We start from the raw sequence: 22,368 nt of genomic DNA on the forward strand, positions 1-22,368 counted from the left end.
AAAAGCCCACCCGCTTCCCACTCGATGCTCAGAAAGGGACACTGCTGGATGTGTATCACAAGCAGGACAGCAAACAATAGGCTGGATGATCTGCAGAGTTCCTGGCAACCCTCTGGGGGAAAGTCAGGTCATGATGCTGCCTAAGTGCTAGAAAGGAAAGGAAAAAAGCAAACTCTTGTTGGAAGACATCCTGCATAGTAACAAAGAGTTACTTGGAGGGTAATAGCAACTTTAGGCAGTAAACATGCAAACCCCTTCTCTTTGTAAGCATCTTCAGGATCTCCTTGTCTTTCCATCACCATTTGCCTCCCTCTAAGCCCTTTCCTTGGAAGTTGCTGCACTCTTGGTTTAGCTAAAACTTTCTATTACTCACATGTCTACACCTCCATACTTTCAAACCATGCAGATCAGTACAGGGCACTTGCCAAATTTACATTTGGTACAGGGCAAGTCATTCATCTGTATAAAAACATCTAATGGAGATTAATAACTTTGCTATACTGCCAATGACAGCAAATTGTGTTTTAAACGTTTCTCAGTGCAAAGCAGCATGTCTGTGCTTTGGCAACAGAACAGACTCTGAACTACTTACATGGCTCTGGACATGTACCAGATTTCTGTTTTCTTTTACTTTGGCTTGAAAAAACACATGGGCAAAAGATAAGACACGTTAGTTTATTTTTGCCCATTCACTCCTTTATAAATACTGCCGTAACATAGACCTCCTGAAATATATGGGAAACCATAACTTTAATCAGAAATGATCCCTTTGGGAGTTGGAAGCTATATATATGAAATCTGTGGCATTTTGAAATTATAGTTCCTCCTGCAGTATAAGTTCACAGCCTTTCTGAACCAATAATGCCATCATTGAAAAATTTGCCTTACTACATATAAGTTAAATTAAACTGAAGTTTAACTACAGTCCTTGATTTAATTTAATCAGATTTAATCATGGCACAGAAATCAAAGCTCATGTTTTTGTGATGTGTTTCATGAAACCTTTCATAATAGCATGTAGTTAGGAAATTGGCTGTGGTTTAAGGCTTTATGTATGACTTCTTAGTTCCCCAAAACACCAGGCAAAAGTGTTGATTCAGGGGTAAATCAGGGAGCTTGCAAACTGAATATTCTTTTCACTGGTATCTGAGGAGGAAAGATATTTATAGGCTTTAAAACTGAACTGTGAAATTAGCTAGCTAATATCTTCAGATACATTTTGCAGTTTTGAACTGCCTTCTAGAGAAGCACCACCCTCTACATGTTTTAGAGGGACATTACCAAACATATGCACCTGAGTTAGCTGTCTAAACCAGGTAAGTTCTAATAAAGTAATGACAAGCTCATTATTCCAGCAAGCAATTAGAATGTCATTAGCTTTTTCACTGCTCACAATACACAGACTTTTTTTAAAGTGTTTTAAAAATATTTCTATGCAGTTATGGAAAAGAATATATTGTCATGATGTCTGAATAAGGTCAACTACATAAATATTGCTATATGCATATGTCCACATCATAGATCAAACCAGTGAGTTCAAGTACAAACTTCAAATTGAGATAAACCATACAACAATAACAATCACAACGTCCAACTTGCTAGTATTCCTAGCAAATAACACTTGCACCAAAGGAAAAATCCTTTTTGCTCTTGGGTTGAGGTTTGTGAGAAAGAGACCAGTTTTAACTCTCACCGAGAGAGGGCAGTGAAATATCTGAAATTATCAGAAGTTCCCATAAAAGAGCCATATATCTTTATAGCAAGCATGATAGCAAATAATCTCTGCAGACATTTAATTTTAAATTCTGTGGAGCATTCAGCTGATGCTGTATTATTTTTAACTAACATCCTCCCACCCTTCAGTAAGTGTACTGTTGTGTTTGGAACTGAAAAAAAAAAAATAGAAAACAAGGTTATGGATAAAACTATGAGTACTTCTGAAATAAAATTTTACTGTTTTCTCTATTTCAATTTTCAAAGCAGAATATTAGGAAAAACCTGTGTTCTCTGGTGAGGTTCCTTGCAGTGTGTAAGTTTTATTTACAGTTTTAGCTGATTTGTCTGGAATGTGTGGACTTTACTGCCTAGCTCCATCCCACACTTTCTTTTTGTTCAAAACTCAAAATGACAAGTTGGAGGGCTGCTTTTGTTCCTAGCCTTTAATGACCTTGTTACAGGCAAGCAGCTGTGCTATACAGTTCAGGGTGACTGATTTGTTTTTAAGAAGTCAGAATATCTTTTTTTTTTTTTTTTTTTTTTTGCCTAAGTTTATCTGAAGACTTTCAGGTTGAGAAGTTTAAATTGTCCTAATCCAAAACCTTTCGTTAAAATAGTTCCATAAGTCTGCTATTTGTGGTCTCCAAAGGACTGCAACAGTCAATGGCCTCCTGCAATGCCGAGTCCACAGCTACCCCACAGTTCTTAAAATACAGCTAGCAAAAAGCCAGTGCCTTTCTCTTTTTCACACCCAGGTGAAGATTACTTTTTTGCCGAGCTAAGACAATAATCAGCACCTGAATATGTGACCTTTCAGAGGATAGACGTAATCCATAGGAAAATACTCTGTGTTCTACAGAGATTTTGGGGTTGATGTTCAACAGGATTTAAGAGAGATCACATTGATGATAGAACCTGGCCAATCTGGCACGTATTTATGTATTATTAACATTGCACTTGCCAAGACACCTTTCAAAAGACATGGGGAAAAGGAAAGCAAAGGGAAATGGGAAAGGGGCAGGGAAATACACTTTTATTTCATTTTATCACTGGTCTTTGAAGGTTTAGAGTAGTTTTAAGTCCTTTTTTAAAAATGGTTTTAAACAGACAAGACACTTATATATGTTTTTTCCTCTCTTTCTAAGACAAATGGAATGAATAAGAAAGCACAGAATAATGAGGACAAACATTTATTTAACAAAGTATCATAACATTATGTGTTTTCTTTATAGATGTTTTAATTTTTTCCTGCAGAAATGATTTGCTTATGTAATATGCTAAAATGGCACAACTGGAAAGCAGCTTCTAATGACTAATGGACTGACTGACTATTTAAATGTTACAAATCTGTTAGAAAAGAGCCTGATGAAACTTAGAAGGAATATATAACTGGAACCAAAAAGATTTTGGAGGAATTGATCTCTAATAAATATGGAGTATAATGTCACATACTGAACATATTAAACAAAAAGGGATGCAATACACTATGAGAAATAGATCAGAATTACTCATTAAAATTTCTTATCATGTTTGTCCTCACACACCCCCTCCTGAATTTTAAAAGCAGCATGAAAATCTCTGCCATGAAATCAGTTTGATGTGAAATTCATTCCCCCTTTGGACTGAACAGAAATGCTTCAGTACATAAAGATGCTAAAAACATTTGTATTCAGTGCATCAGTCCCTGCTTAATGCAATCTGTTGGTAGCCTACAGTCACAAAGCGGCATAAAGATTGTATTCTCATGAGGGAAGATATCCATCACTTAGTTGGTCTTGTCATATTTGCTTTCCTGCAGACACAATAAGTGGCAAAGCTAAAAGCAAGCAGGGTGCAAGGTCTTCAGCAGTAAAGTTAGTAGCAAGAGAGGACAATAGCTTCCACATGCTGTTCAGTGTACAACAAGCCCCAAGGCCAAACAGAGAAATCAATTTAACTATCCAGAATCAAGCATATCAAGAGACTCATTATAACTTTACTGCAGAAACAGGCTGTGAATTATTCCAGTCTTTCAAGCATATTTGAAAAGGTAATTTGTGAACAGATAGGTCACAAAATATTGGAGAAATACAATTCACCTTAGTATACACTGACCAAACGGCTGTACTTTACAACCTTTTTGCTTCCAGACATACTGAATATTGAGGTACCATAGATTAGGGTTTGTGTAAAGTATTTCCACATATAATTGCCACTGTAGAATAGAAAATCCACGATACCTGTTCCTCCCTCTGCAACGGACTGTTACAGGGATAACAATAAAATCCATCCATGTGGCACTTCATTTTCTAGGCTGCAGCCTCATTCTGGAATAAATTTTGTAGAATTACAGCCACAGACCCCCATCATTAGCTAAAATCCACTGTGTGAACAAAACTGCTCTCAACTCCCTCTATAATTTTCTAATACCTCCTCTTGGACTACCCCTCCTGCAATCTCCTCTGAGCACGGTCTTCCAGTGTGCAGATGAACCTCTCATGCACTTTATGCCATTGCCTACGTCCCTGCAGCAAAGCGTGGAAATTCTCTGACATCATTCTTTGTTAATGCAGCATTACTTGTGACACACTTTGCAAGACAAAGCAGGCTCATGCAGTCTCCAACATCAGAAGCAGAACTTCGAATCTCAGGAAAAAAACAGAACGAAGCAGCCAGAAATATACACCTAGCAGTAGGTCTGGATGGTTGGTCCAGCAGTTGCAGGGCAAGGTAATTGCTACAGAACAAAGGTGAACAGGAAGATGAAGGTAACTCTTAAAGCATACAGGAATGGATACAAAGAAAAAGAGTTTATAAAACTGTTTAACCTCTGTGGTATGAGTGGGACTGATATTCCCTTCAAGAACTTAATAAATATATTTTTAAAATTGCATTAATTGACACTGTTCCAGTGCGTGGTAAGTGTCGTTTAATCATGGGTATATGCTATTTAACTAGATCCTAACTAAAATATTTATTTTCATACTTCTTATGTTTATGCCAAATATTTGACTCAAGTAATATAATACACAGCTTAAAATAAACTGACTAATGAGATCGCAGACATGCACATTCAATGGGGAAATCACACATTTTTTCAGTAGTTAATAAATTTAGAGATCTAAGAGTACCTGAGTAATAATGCAGAATACTAATAAGTTTAGAGTACTGTAACATCCTAGAGCCAAAATGATTCAGAACAACAGTGTTAAGAATTTAAAATATAATCTAGTATTTAAAAATGCAATCAAGTTATAAGGCAAAATCTGTAAAGGTGTATACAAACTGCATACTGTATAAAAATATTCATATAAACCACTTAAAGTTCATTCTTAAGGCACTCCACCAGAATGCATACTTTAAATCATATTTTTATGAGCCATAAGCACATTAATTATTATAAAAGTGTATTTGAAAAATGCCCCAAGCAAATCCAGCATTTCAGACTAGTAGATTTATGACTAGATAAGGTGCTGAAGCAGCCTGGTTCAACATAGATCAGGAAAACTCAGCAAAGTGAGACTAGATCTGAGCTTCAACAAACACCATGAAGAAACAAAGAGATGGAAGTAATACAAAGAATCAAAAAAATGCCGTAGGTAAATGCAACTGGAAGCAGAGAAAGCTGCCAAAGATAATACAAAGGGTAGCACAGTTAGCACAGGAGAGCAGAGTGTGGCAGTAATAGAGGACAGAACTCTGGCAACACATGCATTAACATAGGGATACTCCTGAAATGGTGAATGGCCCAGCCATACCAAAACAACCCTTATTTCTTGGTCTTGCCATGGCTTGGCTCCTAATCTCTGGTTTTGCTTTGACTTCTTTATACATCCCTCCTAAACAGAAATGTTGCATAAGTCCATAAAAAAAAAAAACCACGGGGCTTAACTTCCATGCACTGTACTCTCAATGTATGTTTCCACTGTCTGCAAATATTAGTTAAAGCTAGTAAGTTCTTAGTTTAAAGTCAAACATTATCAACTTAAATTTGTATTTGTTTTAAATCAAGCATAACAATTTTGATATATTACACTATATTTTACTGTATCAAGTCATAATATGCTTTACATATATGACCAAAATTAAAGTTAATTTGAGCTCAAATTTCAGCAGAACTTCTGCAATTTATCCCATCCTATCCTTTTCTCTTTGCACCTGAAAAATATCCTCTTCACAACTATACTTGAGAAAGAAACTGCCATAATAATTTTCACAGGTTTTTGAGAAATGGAGAGTAGTAGTGCTGAAAATAACAGTGAGATTATTTTCTACCAGACATCTCCCACAGGTGCCAGACACACCTTACCAAATCCCTAAAACATAGTATTTCCTCCCTTTATTTCTATTAACTCTAGAGAGTTTCAAAGCCTTGTTAGTGCTTACAATTTCCTGAAAAGCTTTATTTTTCAGAAGAAGAGGTTCTATCAAATTGAACTGTTTACCAAGATAAAAAATGTAAAGTATTTGAGACTTAATAAATATCACTTCTGTTATTACTTCTGCTGTGCATTTTAAAGCAGGAATACACCAGGACAAGAGTACTTCTTATTAATTTTTATTGCAACTTACCCTTTGATTAAGGCATTATATCATAGCTTTAGATCCGGCAAAAATCTGAGCACTGTAATTTTAAGCCTGAATCATAAAAATATTTCAACACTATGAAAGAACTATAAATATTATGAAGTCATCAAAAGCTTCACCATCCTCATCTTTACTATTTGTAAAGAACTCAAAAGGTGCAAGGAGGTGGCCCCTACCAGTTACACAGCAGTAACTTTTTATCTCTGGGAATCACTTTTAAGATTCTTTTAATTGCAGGATACAGCTATAACAACTTTATGGGAAACGTATCTCAGCACTGCCATAAATGCAATATTGAGACAGAATTACATATCACTTCTACTTCTGAAGGTCTTTTGGCAGATATGAAAACATAATTCAAAACTTTTACTTTACAAATGACAATTTATGCATCGTAAACTCTACCATATTTTTAAATAGATGAGCTGAATAATGTAGCTGGAAACTACAGTATGTTATAAACAAAGATACAGCATCCAAGTTGAAATCACTGGGATGCTTCTCTTTGTCTTCTCAAATATCATGATTAGTTTCTTATCTGTCTTAAAAACACCACAACAAACAAAGATTTACTGTAGTTTAAGCTGTGTTGTGTTAACAACAGTGGAAAGCAGTGCTTTCTCCTTTTCCACCTTCAGTGGAGGCTGAGGGTGGTAGATATTACACATATATATGTACAGAGAGATATGCAGACATATAGAGGGTATTCTCAGTGGAGCTCCACAGGCCTTGCATTTTCATTGAGTTGATATTACACATATATATGTATGGAGAGATATGCAGACATATAGAGGGTATTCTCGATGGAGCTCTACAGGCCCTGCATTTTCATTGAGTTCAATTACCAGTTTCCCGTTCAGCTTATGACTTGGCTGGCTCCTCTAGGTCCCACAGCCTGTGGAGGGAGGACTAACGGTACTGAATGTTTGTTTTGGGGTTCTCCCTGCTTTGGTAGAAAGTGACAGTGAATAGTCTATGGCCACAGAGGCAGAGGACATTGAGCTTATCAGTGCCACTTACCCACTGCAGGAAAATACTGACTACTACCGTCAACAAAATCCCACTCATCAAAGTGCTTAATAAAATACAGTCTTTCCACAAATAAAACCTAACAAAACTAAACAAACACAACATCAAAACAACAACGAAACACAAAAATCCCCAAACCAAAAAAACCCCACAAATCATCAAGCTCTCCCCCACCTCCCAAAAACAAGACTTAAACCAACTTGCTTTCAATTCTGCTATATATGAATATTCAGTGTCTAATATGACACAGTTTCTTATTTTCCTGATAACAGGCTAGCTTGGAACAAAGAGATCTTATTGTGAAAGCCAGTTCCCCCTACTTCAGAAGTGGTACCAGCAAGTTTTTTGTTCATTATCAGCCTTCAGACCTTTCAGATGTACTATAGGGGCTTATCTGATAATCATCAGCCTTCAAGAAGTCCCCTACAATATATGCAAATTAGAAACAATTAATTGAAAGGTTGGACCAAATTATCTTTGCATTCCAAACTGGGCTGTCTTACAATTCCATGATTCATTATAGTGGGGAGACATGTTTGGGAGGGCATAGCAGGCCATCTAATTGTGTCAGTCTTGGCTTGTGGTTCTTGTAGAAAACAGCAATTTATCAAACCTTGTGAAATCTGTATAGAACTACTTCCACTTACTAAGGACTAAGATCTGTGTTATAACACTGAGATGCATCACACTTCTCAAGCCTGTGCATATGAGTTCTTAAATCTGAGGACTGAACAATACCCTTCGCCACCCTCAAAAGCTAGAGGTAAATGACATTTCCTACTACCAACTCTTCATGCCTCCTGTTAAAAGAAACACTCTCCTGTCTACATGGTTTTCTAATTACTATTTATTTTTTTGACTAGGATATCCAATTTCCATCCAAACATGGATGGAAATATTTCATTTACTGAAGATACAGTTATTATCTCCTTCTTCACATGATAAATTAGCTAGAACACCTCCCTCTTTTGGATTGAGGGTTAAATGCACTTACTACTTCCTCCTAATCATGGAAAATACGTGTTTTTTCCAGTTACAAGTATTTGTGAAATGAAGCAATTTTCATCAGATGATAGCTTTGATCAAAAACAAATCAATTCTAAAGAGCAAAAGACAAGATTAGGAAACTTTTGAAAACTTTAATTCTGAGAGCTATCTATAATTCATTAAGAATTCCCACCTTAAAACAAGTAATACCAAGTTGAGCTAAGTGTTTTATCTTATTAATTTCAAGAATGATGAACCACAGTCTTGAAAGAGCACCCACTGAGTGCTCCCTTAAAGGTGAAGGGAAGTCCCTAATGGGATTTCCAAAATTGCATAGAAGCTTTACTGCCCAAGAGGTCAATGAAGCATTAAGTCCATTATTAAATCATACACAGTTCCTGCTGACATTATTCCAAATGTCAGTTTTGAGGCTCTTCAAAGATCCCAAGCACTTCAGATGTATGAAGTGAATTAGAAAGCTAATTTTCTCAGCTGAAGTATCTGAAGATAAAAATTCACCACAACTTTCTAGCCAGTTCGGCAGATCTGTGCTCACCGCGAGGATTTCACAGCTACTCAAGCAGAAGAAAAAGCCATATAAACACAGCAAAGGTGTTTAAAAATGGCTCAATCAATTACATTGGAAACTGTAAGGGGTTACTATTTGCAAATATCAATTTGGAAAAGCAAGCAGTTCAAGAGGAAGAGAGAAACCCTAAAATGAAGGAAAAATGTCTAACGGATCAAGTTTTCACATGCTACATTAACCTGACCAACATTAAAATCCAAATTCCCTTTCCCACTGTAGTTATTAAAAACCCGACATGTTATTTCTGCTATTCAAATTCTTTCAGGACAAAAAAACATCTCTGCTGTGAAAAAGGAATGAATTTCTGTATCATTCTTTACTCTTATGCCCATTTTGAAGTCTAGATTAATCACAGAGGAGCCTCTGTGGTTAGGCATTTGCCTAGCAGCATCAACAGAAAACAGGAGTTACTGATACAGTGCCTAGCTTTTATTTTTTGTTATTCTTTTTACTGATCTTTCTTAAGTTTCCATTGTAATAGCAAGATATGAAAGGAAATTAAAAACACAAGTTTGAGAGTGGAAAATATTTCTCTTGTTCTTTGCTGTCAAGACAACTGCATTTTCAACAGGAGATAGATAAAATGTAACCTCTTTCCCAGCGAACAAAAATGAATAAAATACATGAAACTATATAATTTAAAGCACATAAAAAGATTTATCTCTTTCTAATGAAAGTAATCAGTCAAAACAGGCAGTTCCCAACTCCACTGAATGCAGCTTTCAGTAAGAACATTCATATCAGTTTTGACAAGAATGGAAATTCTGAGCAGATTTCTGACAGAGACGGGCTCATCCCTGCCAAAATTGCCAAGAGAAATACTATAGAGCACCAAGGTCCCAAGGGGAATTTTTGTTTGACATCATCAAGGTCCCATTGCACTCTCCCCTCCTGTCCCACATTTTCCCTTCTCTCACACTGTTCCCAATGCAGGAGCAAACACCACTTTACTCCAGAGTGCTGCAGTTACTCAGAGGCTTTAAAGAGGTTTTGGGGATTCAAATACCACTCCTTTAGCCCTATAAATGTTGCTGCTAAAAGCCATCTAATCTGCATGCTGAAAACTGGACAAAACTCTATCTTATCTGAATTTTAACCCAAGCACTTTACCTTATTATTTTAGACCAGGAAATCTAGATACCCACTTGTCTTAAAGCCTAAAATCCCTTTTCTGTTTTACAACAGGTCCCACTATGTTCAAATGCATGAGTACACCAGAGTTCAGCAGACATGGAGAAAGACAAGACAATACAAGAAATACAAGACAAGGAGAAATGGGTCTCAATTGCACTGTTTCAACAGAAACAGCCTGGGGTCAGGGTGGGCATTTGGACAGTCCAGCAAAATGATTTAAGACTCCCCCCCTGCCCTCACCTGATTCAGATAGTCCAAAGTTCTCCAGATAGTACACCACTGATTACTTTGAGTCAGTCTGTCTGTCCTTCTGCATCCTCAGGTTTTAAAAGAAAATGCTTTATTCAAAAGCACAGAGAGGGAAACTTTTTAAACTTCAGAAATACAGTTCTGGATAGAAACATTTTTTCCATTTTCCATTAGACTCAAATATACATTCAGTTTGACTTTTAAGCTAAACAGAAGTGCAATTTCAAGTAAATCACAGTTCTCTACTAACACTAGCTTCATTGTGATAACATGCAAATTCCCACCACTTTCCAGACAAATTAAATCTCATTGAAATTTCACAAAAGGTTTGCAGAAGCTGGCAGAAAGCAAAGAAACTGTCACTGCATCTTTATCTATTGCATAGTAGTAGATAAAGAAAGGACATGGTGATCTTCAGCAGGTTAAAGCAGATTTAAGTACTGTCCTGAACTGGAACAGCGGGTCCCAGCTCACCAAGGTATTTAATTACCTTTTTACGTTTAGTACTGAACAGTTTAATTTCTAGCAGACTGCTCGTGTATTTAAAGTTGCTTCTGAGAGAGTATTATGCTAGCACTGTGCCAGGCCCATTTTTTTTATCAACACTAGAGGCAAAGCAGTCAGACACAGCAACATTTATTTTCAACTCAATAGAAAATACGCCATCAATACTGTCTCTGTAAATTGCAAGTATATCTTTCAGTCACATCATAAATTGCATGTCAGCCTTTAGAAACAACTGAAATGGATCACAGCTTAAAGTACCTGATGCTGATATATACACATCTTGTAAATCACATTACAGAGCTCTCTCATGATCATGAGCACAAAAAGAACAGGTGAACATATAATTTACCTCAAGTAGCTAACCAAGAAGCTAACCAAGAAGAAACTCACTTTGGGCATTAGTTAATAAACATCAGCAGAACTGTATAACTTCTCTTTTTACCTAATGAGGCAAAAGGGAATAAAAGACAAAAGATGCAAAAAAAAAAAAAAGTTTTAACTTTGTAAGACACAGAAACTTCCCCAAGATCAAAATATACACGTGGAATATATGTTGCTTCCTGATGCAAATGTAAGAAAAAAATATATACTGGATAACAAAGCAATGCCCATATTAATGTAATCAACACTGTTCTCAGGTGAAGTGGAAGTAGAGATTATTTTACTAGAATGAAAACAAAAAATGCAGTACAGTTTCCCCATATCTGAACAAATAACACAATTACAGAATATTCCACATAACCTTTAACAACCTGTGAAATAAAAATCTGCATGCATTGACTCCACAGGGAAGGCCCTGCCATTCACACTGGTAGAAGGAGAGAGGAACACAGCTGGCAGGCCTTAGCCAAAACTTTCAGTCACATTTCATATGAAATTTTTTGCTCTACAGATATCCCTCAGATTAAAGTAGGTACAATTTCCTCTTTAGGTCATCAAATTAAAATCATTTAGGACAGAGCCCTACAACCTTACTGGACAAATGTGGAGGGGTTGAAGCATCCTGAATTACTTGGGTCCTTCACCCAGAGTATCTGTTTCCCTGCATGCCCACAGCTCTATCCTTGCTCCAAGTCATTAATAGATGCCCTGAATGCAAAGAAAGCTTTGACATGGATATCCTGGTGCAGAGAAAGATATGTGAGAGGCTGGCCTGTCATCTCATTCCCCCACTGGGAGGAAATGACAGAAACCATCTTCAGAGGAGAAGAGAAATGCACAGGAGGTGGGTGTATGCTAACAGGGATGTAGAGGTAGAGCAAAATGCACCACAATTTCCAAATGTCCACACGCGGCAGGAAAAACAGTGTGGGAACAGAAAGAAAGTCCTCAAAACTTCAAAAGGTGTAGCATAGAGCCTTTGAGGATGAGCCCATTCTGAATTACAAGGAGCACTGCAAGAAACATGAAAACCACTTTATTTCTGCAGTGCTGTTTTCTACACCATGAAGATATAAAACAGTACTCCTCTGAGCTATCAGCTCCCTTTTGTTCATTTGTTTGTTGGATGGTTATTCACAGGAATGGCAGCTTTTATTTCAACAGTATAGATAAAAGTATCACACTGAAATTTAAATGTCAAAGAATACATACTCAAATGTCAAATACCAACAGACAAATGCCAACAGAGAAATGTCAGAAATACACCCATGTTTCCCACTGAATATAACTATATCTGCACAAAAGCAAGCCACAGCATGATGTGTAAAAACAAGAGTTTTTCTGTAGTTCCTTTGGGATGGTAACACCACTTGCATCAAAAACTTCAGGATCTGGCAACCATTTGGCTGGATTATTCCAGGTACCTGGTTCATTTGCAGACATAACAGTACAAAACTTGTATCATCACACTCCTGAATTTGCTCACTCATCACTAAATGAAGGACCCAACTCAATGAACTGAATGAATGCTCCCCTGCTTTCCAGCAGCCCATGAAAGATGAAGGAGAGGACTTGAGACAGTTTCTGCTAGATTCATTGGCTTAATTTGGCCAATAAAAACAAACATGAACATGAATTCATGGTGTTTCTTAAACGGTTTGTTTTTTTTGAGTCCTAGCAATATTAACGTTTGAATATAAGTAAACTTTTTAAAAGTGAGCAAATGACTCCAGAACCCAAATAGAACTGACTTCTGGCAGAATTTGGATTCTTGAGAAATACGAGTGCATTTAAATATTTGACTTGCATTAATTAAAATCACTTGATTGTTCCTCAGGGGAAAAAAATAAATAAAATTCTTTACATACTTCGTGTGAACCTCCAGTCCCAGTGATTTCAATAGGCCTTTTGTCAGGATTTCACCCTTCATTACCTCATATAAAAGTACTTAGAAACATGTCCATTAGGGAAGATGCATTTGTTTAGAAACTTCAGTCAGTCTGCTAATTGCAGCTTCCACTAGAGCTGAGAAATAAAAATGGTTAGGTAGTTCTGTAGTCAGACCACTAAATACATGAAAACCTGAAATGCACTTTAATTGGTGTCGCTAACAAAAACATATCTGACTCCTGTAATTATTATGATTTGCTTTCAACACTAGTGGCTCATACTCTGGAAGTAAAACTGAATCAAAGATAAAATGTGTGACATTTTGTCAAAAGAGTAAAACCAACATATGTCATTTTAACCTTAAAAATTTTCTTCTCTGTATCTGAGGTTAATGTTTTAGGAACCCCAGCCTGTTATTATTAATTTTTTTTGTGTGTGTGTGTTTTAGTTTTGGGTTTGGCTTTTTTTTTTGTTTTGGTGGTGGTTTTTTTTTTTAAACTTTGTGACATTGATTGGAAATACCATATTTATTTTAAATCCTTCTACTATTCAATTTAATGTAAAAAATACAAATTTAATTGGATTTTTTTTTGAAAGGTGCTTCTTAGAACAATTACTATATTCTCACAATATATACAGAAATATCTTTCTAAAGAAAATTCCTTTCTCTACATCAGAACTCACTGTAAAGCTTTCTGTGGATCACTGAATGCTGTTTACAAAACAAATCAGAACAAATTAAATCTGTTCTGCTCTGGACACTTTCTTCTTTTTAAGCAGCCACAGCACATCACAAAACTATATGGATAGTGTTTATAATGCAACCTTCAACAGAAAAAAAATTCTTATAATCTCTATATTTAATTTTAAACACTTATCTTGGCAAACACACAAAAAAAATTGCATACTTTCAGCATCTTTTCAGCTTTGCTTTTCTCCTGAAGTGTGTCTTCCAACACTGAATTTCATGGTCTAATTATATTCCATGTAAAACTCTGTTCTCCTTGACCAACTAAAAATCAGTTTCTTTTCAAAGGCAATGAATGTCTCTTTGTCCTTGAACTAAGATAAAGGGTAAACAAGGAAGGTTCTAAAAGCCTGTTTGCACTATCTGATTGTTTCACACAATTTATGTGTGCCCATGGTCCTTAACCTCTTCTTTAAAAGCAAACTGTAACATAGTTTAAATATGCATTATAAATGTAAATTATACCATCAGAAAAGAGTCAGAAAGGATAAGAAGTCTTTCTGCACATTTACATTTCTAAGACCGTTATGTGGGTATCTATTTCTCTTCTACCTTTTTGTGAAATGAAAGAACACAACTTAATGCTTCACTCAGGCATTCAACCAGACAGGCCTGAAGTCAAAAAACAGCCAAAGTCAACCAATTAAATTAAATAAAGGGATGCAGATTTGTCTTAAGAAGAACTACATGGTTGCTCTTAATAAATAGCTCCTTGATGCATAGCATGGAAAATAAATCAAGTCAAAATATGTTGAAAAAGGCTGAATTTACAGGTGAAGGAATAAGGACTCATTGAACATTCTGGTCGCCTGAAGTCTTTGTGAAGCGCACCTCCAAATATCAACAAGATCCAGTTCTGTTTAGTTTCTAAAGCATCTCTCACAATCTCTGCTCAAGGTGACATAACTATAGGCATGTGCGTACATCAAGGTATTGACAACAGTCGAAACAGCAGGAATGGAATAACAATGACAATAAATAGAGGAGGAGACATTTCAGGAGTTTAGAGACACTTTTAAACTTCCTCTTTATCTCTCCCTTCTTTCAGAGCATTCATCTTTTGCTGCAGAAAAATTGATCTGTTGTATGCAGATAAATGATGTCCTTCATTATATGTCAACGCTGACACATGGAACCAGCTTACACATATTAAGATAACTTTCTCTGTCATTTGCTTTTAGACAAGCACTTCAGCTTCCTCACATATAAAAACCAGTGTGATTTGATACACTAAATGAAGAGATCCTCATATTATCTTTCAGGAAACCTGTGTTTCAAGAAGACTTGCTCCTGGAAAAGCCTATTAGTCTTTTATTTTCTTAAGAGGTACCATATGATTTTTGCTACTTTTGCCATCCAGGATGGGCAGTTGTCCAAAGTTAAGCTATGCATTGCAAATAGAAACTTGCTTCCACCATTCCTTACACAGGACTTTATTTTTACAGACTATCAAAACTGAAAAAAGTAATTTTGCTGGAGATGTTCAACATTTCCTCAAACAAGTTCAGTCCAAGTATTTGGACTGTGTCTGGCAGCTGAATACATAACATTGCACTTATTCTGTAAGAGTTAATTTTTGATAAAACATTGAGTATTTATTTCATGAACACAAGAGGTTACAGAAATTTTATCTACATTATGATAGATTTTCTGTACCTACGAATTTTAATCATCTAATGGCTACATAGCCCACTTTGACCATAGTGCCAATGTGGGCACCCTAAACATAATTTAATGTAAAATTTTCTATTTTGGAAATGGGTTGCAAGGGTTACAAACCAACAGTTTTCACTACTCTTTTGGGACACTCAACCAACAGCTGAACACATTCGGTCATAAAATTAATACCTTGATCAACACAACCTACAGCAAGGCCTCTTTGCAATAATAAAATTGATGTATATCTAGAAATTCAAGTGTTTTCTCTCATTTCTTACTCCTCTTAATGACACACAATATATTATCTGCTGTCAAACAATTTTCTGTTTGTTCTGTGATGGAAGACAAGAAAGCTTTTTAAAAGATCAGTAAAACCAGTCTCTTGTTTGAACATATGTAGCCTCACCTTGCGGATGCCTCTGCCAAGATCTTCCCCATAATTTGTCCCCAGAATTTCAAAATGCACATTGGGATTCCCCCCATTTTCTGCAAATTCCAGTTCTCCAGTCAAGCCATTCACTCCACCCTATTGAAAAACAAAAAAAAAAAAAGAAAAAAAGAATGGACTGAAAACTCAGAAGTAAACAATTATAATAACCTTTTGTTATTTTGTTATCCAAGGCATTTGTGCACTGAGTATGCAGTATACATTCACAACTACTAGAATCAGTACAGTGCTCTCAAGAACACATTTCCTGAAAAAAATTTGAAGTTTGAATTGTTTGTGTATCATTTAAGTTCTTCACAGAAGACTCAAACTCAGCAGTGCTAAGCAGATTCAACACAAGCAACAGTCTTCGTGTATCTGCACTCCCAGTTTTTGTCCTTTGACCTGTCAGTGTATATGTATAGATATTCTAGCCCCATTAAAAAAAAAGTTTTGTGGCTAATTTTAGTGGATGTGAGTGTAAAACTAACAACAAATAAACAAAAGAAATTCCACAAAAAATACTTTTGCTTGTTTATTTTTGCATCCCTCCTCCCCCCCCCAAAACATTTCTCATACAAGAGATTTTCACATAAGATCAGGTTGAGTTTTGTATGAAGTTAGGCATTTTGCGAGCCCAACATGAGTGATCTGAACAAATGAGGGGCCTGCTTAGCTGAAAATAGTGATTTTTCTGTTTTCCTCCAAAACTCCACTGCTAAGAATGGATGAGATAAGCAACACAATACAGCAAATTTTCAATCTTGCTTTTACTTTTTACATTTTTTGTCAGAAGGGGTTAAAATACTGAAGAAAAAAACAGTGAATATTTACTATAAAGAATCATGAGTTGAAAGGGCTATAAATGCTACAACAATACTCAAAACATATTCCAGGGTTCATTCAACAAGACACTCATTTCATCTTTCTGTAAGAACTGTGATGACCCAAACTTTAAATTGAACAGAGACACAGTGAAAGCCCTTAGCCTTAAAAAAATTCTTCAGACTCAGGGAAAATCAGATGTTTAACCCACTCCCTCAAAATAACTTGAACAATATTTTAAGTATGTACAAGAAAAAATATATGCCCCTGGTGTAAATCCATATGAAATGGACAGCTTTTCTTCAAAACATGAGGCAAGAGTTTTGTAGCTACAATTTATCCTTTGCTTAAGAGCTTTATTATTTGAACTGGAAAAAAAAAAAAAAGGAAAATGAATGCTTTATATACAAGCTACCTAGCACATGAGCCTTGCTGAATCATGATTTTAAAAGCTCTATTCTCACATCTTCATTTTGGAGAAAATCCAGGAAGGAGTACCAGATTTGCATCTCCATTGCTGATTATTATAAACTAAAAAGATGTTGTCATCCTTTTATAAAGCATCCTATAATAAAAATAAGGAAGTTGATCACTGAGATAATACCTTTAAAATTTACTAGCAACTACTAGAGAGCACTATTATCAGGGAATAATATAGAAATATTTCATGAAGTGCTATTTTCAGTTAAAAATAATACTTCGTGCATATATTTAATCTTTTTTAATCTTTTCAATAATCTCTACTTTTGGAATGCAGTAGAAGAATTTTTTTTCTTTTTATTATTAAGGAAAAACAGCACCTTGATTAAGAGTGCACCTGCACAGTCTTTTGCAGACTCTGGGTCATTTTGCCCTCAGTGAGAGCCAGCCAGACAATTTCAACACACACCCTTATCGTTAGTATGACACTGAGGTTACTTATTATGCTTGAGCAGAATCCTGTAATAATCACACCTTCATGGCTTTTAGATTGGGGTTATCACACCTCTGGCACATCAGAGTAAAGACAGAGTGAGCTTGTGCTTACCTGCAAAATCATTTCAACATATCCTTAGGCAAATAACAGAGTTTCACAAATATAAACCTTTTCTGTTAACTTAAATTTGACTACATCCTATTCATGAACAGAAATAAAAATCTGTTCCACATATCTTTTTTTCTCATGCGGTCTCATGTGGCTTTTTGATTAACAAAGCCAGAATTACATGGTACATATGATGTAGAAATGCCTGCAAAGCAGCACACATCTGCAAAGCTTGGGATCCCCATCTGACCTCTGAAAGCCTCCATCTGGCTGACTTGCTCTCCCTGATAGCATACACCTATTCCTAGTCCTGCACCACTCTGACCCCTTACCATATACTGCTTTTATATATTATAGTTCATATTTTCTGTGTTACTTTTTTCCCCGCAATGTGAATTAAACTCATGGGTCTCACGTAGGTAAAGCATGAATATTAAGCTGCTATAGACTACCTAAGCTGCACAATAATTTCTACTGAGCCACAAGCAATGTCTGGAAAAAGGAAAGCAAAACTCTGGAACGAAATGACAAAAGAATGGAAACACTGAACATCAGCCAAAAAAAAAAAATATAAAATATCTTAAGGTAGATGCTTTGTAAAACAAAGTGCAGAAAGCATTTTTCTTTCTTCTTATTTTGTGACAAAGTAGTTTTAAATCGGGAACTTTCAATATAAAGATTAAAGTGACTTCTGAGAATGTTCCCAATAATTTATGGGACATGAAGATAGAATCGTGTCTAAAATATAAACGATTTTTTGAGACCTAAGACAGCAATTTAAAATTTTAGTCAACTTCTAATTTCATTTTTATAACCTTTGTCCTTGCTTGAGCAAATATGATAAAAATAATGAAGACGCATTTCACCTCAGTTACATTTGAACAAATGCAATCCACTCCTAATGAAAACACTTTTGTCTTTGTTAATACATAGCCCCTAACATATAGAACAGGTAAACTGACTTACCTACCATATTTTGGAACTGAATCTCCACCCAAACCCATTGTGTGTAAGTTTATTTACCTTGATTTTTTAAGTGGCTGCAAATATCGGGGCAAAATAGAAGCTCTGTTAGTTAATTTTATTTGTCTGCAAGCCAGTGTTACCCATAATAACAATTTTTCTCATTCATCTATTTTGCAACTTTATCATGCTTTGAAAACTTCTCATGTAAGAATGTCTTTAACCAGAACTTACTTTCCTAGACTGTGCACATTTGCAAATAGTGTAATAAGAGCTCAGATTAGATGGGAATACTCTTGGCTTGGAAAGGGAAGACACAGAAAGACAGAACAGAAAAGAACCACTCATATAATACCAACAACAAAACTAAATCTGATAGGAAACTTCTTGGAGTTTCTGATGCCTCCTCCCTACCTGGGACATACCTTGCTGCTCCTGTAAGCCAGGCAATCTTGCTATTGCTCTCTAATAGTCCTTATTGTTCCACACTGCCTTTTTACAAGGCTTACATGAGCCTGTTCTGTTGCTTCGGGCTGATGGACTGAGACAGTGTATTGCCTAGGAAGAGTTTCAGGACACTGCTCCAAATTTTTTGCATAGTCTTTCACATCACGGATCCCTCTAAAACACATAGTTCATTTATGGCATGCATTTTATCCCTCTGCTAATGCACAGTGAAGGAGATCACAAAGGAAATGGACATCTGTATGACAGCTACTAATCCAGTAACTTCCTGATGAGATTTTTACAAGTTATTTTTGTGTTAATTATGATAATGGGCAAGGGTCAAATAAATGCTTAATTCCATATAACTTACAGAAACAATGCTATTTGGGGGAAAAGGAAGGCATGTTTATTATCTACTCTCAGATTCCTCTAAGGTTGAGGTGCAACCATTGCGATTTCCTGACACATTTAAAACTGAAGAGTGAAATGCCAGTTGTTAGGACAAAAATGTTTTACTTACATTTCTGATCACTGCTCTGTGCTTTGCAGAGCTGCTATAAAGTTTGGCAATATAGTTAAAGCCTACTCGAGTCCCATCTAGACTGGAAAGATAAACTACAGTTTATATACGCTTAGGCACCACTATATTGCAAGTCCGTGAAGAAAACACTATTTACCCAGCAGTCAGAACCTCACTTGGGAATGTCAGCTTCTCAATCATCAGTCACAAAATATTGTATTTGCTTTGACAGTTCCTGGGCTTGTTTTGTTTTGTTTTGGTTTTGTTTGTTTGTTTGTTTATTAAAATACATTAGCTATTTTGCAATTACAGAAAAAAAGGTGATTGCAGGCAGACAAAAATGCTACAATCATCAAATATGAGCTTCACATTTTATTCCTGAAAAAAACCTGACATCAAAAACACTGTTGAGTTTTAAACTCAACACACCGTTTTTAGCTGCTAGGGAAGAAAGTCTAATCTACCACCTGAAAAACAATTCGGCATCTTTTTGATGTGTCACCGCTGAACATTACTGACATTTCTGAGACCAGAACTATTTGACAATTCCACCTACAATTGATGAAACAGCACGAGGTACAGCTCATTTTCCACAAAGGAATAAGCTCTATGCTGCTGCTAGCACTAAAAATTTGTTGCTTGTCAGTGAGCTAAACAAATATGACTGGGAAGAGATCAGGTAAGCGTGACAGAAGATATATGCAGTAACTTGTTGTCATTTTTCTGAGTTGATCCTCCATATAATCCTACTTACATTTATTCTCCAGCTATTTGGGAAGATTAACTTTTCCAACAGTAGAATTGTTTTCTAGTAATACTTATTTGTCTCACTGTGAAATAGCTTTACTTAGAAATAAACAAGTGAGCATGTGTTTGGGGATAGTTCCTATTACAAAAGTGAATTTAGAACTAATTGCTAAAGCTGGCCAAATTCATTAGAAGGATTGTATTTCCTTATGAATTTAACTATTTATCCAGTTCCAAAATGGGTAGAAACAGATATTGATTTTAATAATTGTAGTGGGTTGAATTCACACAGAAAGAACAGCTTTTGGAGTTGTTTGTAGAAATAGTGATGCAGGAATCAAATGTTCAAGAGTGAAAAGTAACAAAAGACAATAGGAAATGATTCAGACAGCTGTTTTGCCATTTCAAGAAATAGTTGAAAATATAATTTCCCCTCATTCCCTACTCTTGCCTATTGGTTTATTAATCATAAAGAAATTAGTTTATTTACCACCAGAGTTCTCCTATTTTTAACAAGTGCTGCCACTGGTAGAACACCAGCATCCCTTTCTATTACCTTCACACCTTCAGTGTGTAGCTTTATAGAGATTTCCCATCTCTTCACTTATTTTCCCTTCCAGAAATCAGAGAGAGATTCCCTCTGCAGCTAAAACACAGCCAAATATTCCTGTTTTGTATCTCTGATTCTAGGGGATAGGTGGTGTTTCTTTTGTGTGTGTGGTTTCTTTTTGTTTGTTTGTTGTTTTTTTTTTGTTTGCTTTTTTTCCTAGAAAACCTCCTTCCAGAACTAGTTTTTCCTGGGGTTTTTGTTGTGTGTTTTTTATTGTTGTTGTTGTTTGTTTGTTTTGTTTTGTTTTGTTTTGTTTAGCAGCAAGACAGTAAGAGCTCAGTTGTGTGAAGCAGTAGATGGCAACATCATTCCCACTGCTGCTAGGAGAGTGGCTAGTCCCTTTCTAAGGCAGGCAGGCTGGAATTAGGAATCTCTTCCTTAACTTTTTCCTCACCAGCACCATACTTGGCTACAATACAACACCCACTGAAACTACATCGAGGAGAGATATAATCTGGGACAAGACAGTGATTCCATCTCTGTGATAGGGTTAAAGTTTTGCAGAGGATAGAAATTATTTTTCCAGGAGCATTTAATAAATCTCAGGTTGTATCTTCACCCTGAACTAACAGGTTACACTACATTCTTGAAAGAGTGATCTAAAAATGAAAACACAGAACCTTTTATTCATAAAATATTTAACTATTTAAATGGTAACTTTTACATATTTTCTTTTAAAGTGAAGGAAAACTGTCATGTTTTTGAGAAAAACTTTCTAATTCACTCAGTTTTTATTTTTCCTTTCATTATCTTTTAATTTTCTTGTTTTCCTGATACCTCGTCAGACATTCTTGAATGTCAATTTTTTAAGCTCCAAATACGCAGCTGTGATACTGAAGTTCTCCTACAGAAGCTTCTTATCAAAGCCATCTCATTCAAATAGAGGGGAAACCCAAAAGCAACAGGATATGAGCCTGGTTAGCTACTCATGTCAGGGATTTTATTGGCATTTGACTGATGAATCTTTTTAGCAAGCTAACCACAACCCTAGAATTTGCACTTGTTCCTGCTTTCTTGAATGCTTTCACATTCTTTTTGGCCATATCTCTTTATGTTTCAGGGTTAAGAGATACATAAATTGATCTTTAACATAGTGTAGCTCTTCTGTGAAAGGTCATAGAAGGAGTTTGTTTTAGTAATCACATCATTTTAGGAAGAAGACGATAAACTGGATAGCTAGAATGATATGACAATGAATGGAATAAACTCTGACATGCAAAGAGATGAGATAGTAAGAAAGAGGATAAATTATGTTTATGCAGGAGATCAGGTCAGTCTCACATCCAAAATCAACTGAAACAACCAAATAATCATAATGTAAAACAGTCAGTAGCTCTTTCCGTGTTGGAG

General features: G+C 35.9%; 1 protein-coding gene across 1 annotated transcript in view; it reads right to left on the reverse strand.

Moving 5' to 3' along the window:
* The window catches only part of GRID2 (glutamate ionotropic receptor delta type subunit 2), a 581,701-nt gene that overhangs the window by 192,951 nt on the left and 366,382 nt on the right, over window positions 1–22,368 (reverse strand). The window contains exon 7 of the mRNA XM_061360976.1: window positions 15,862–15,981. Within this exon, the coding sequence (XP_061216960.1) occupies window positions 15,862–15,981 (120 nt within the window). The remainder of the gene's footprint in view (window positions 1–15,861; window positions 15,982–22,368) is intronic.

Source organism: Neopsephotus bourkii, unplaced genomic scaffold, assembly GCF_033783945.1.
Source record: "Neopsephotus bourkii isolate Nb327-2 ecotype Australia unplaced genomic scaffold, CSIRO-AGI_Nbou_v1 NB_1037, whole genome shotgun sequence".
NCBI lineage: Eukaryota > Metazoa > Chordata > Aves > Psittaciformes > Psittacidae > Neopsephotus > Neopsephotus bourkii.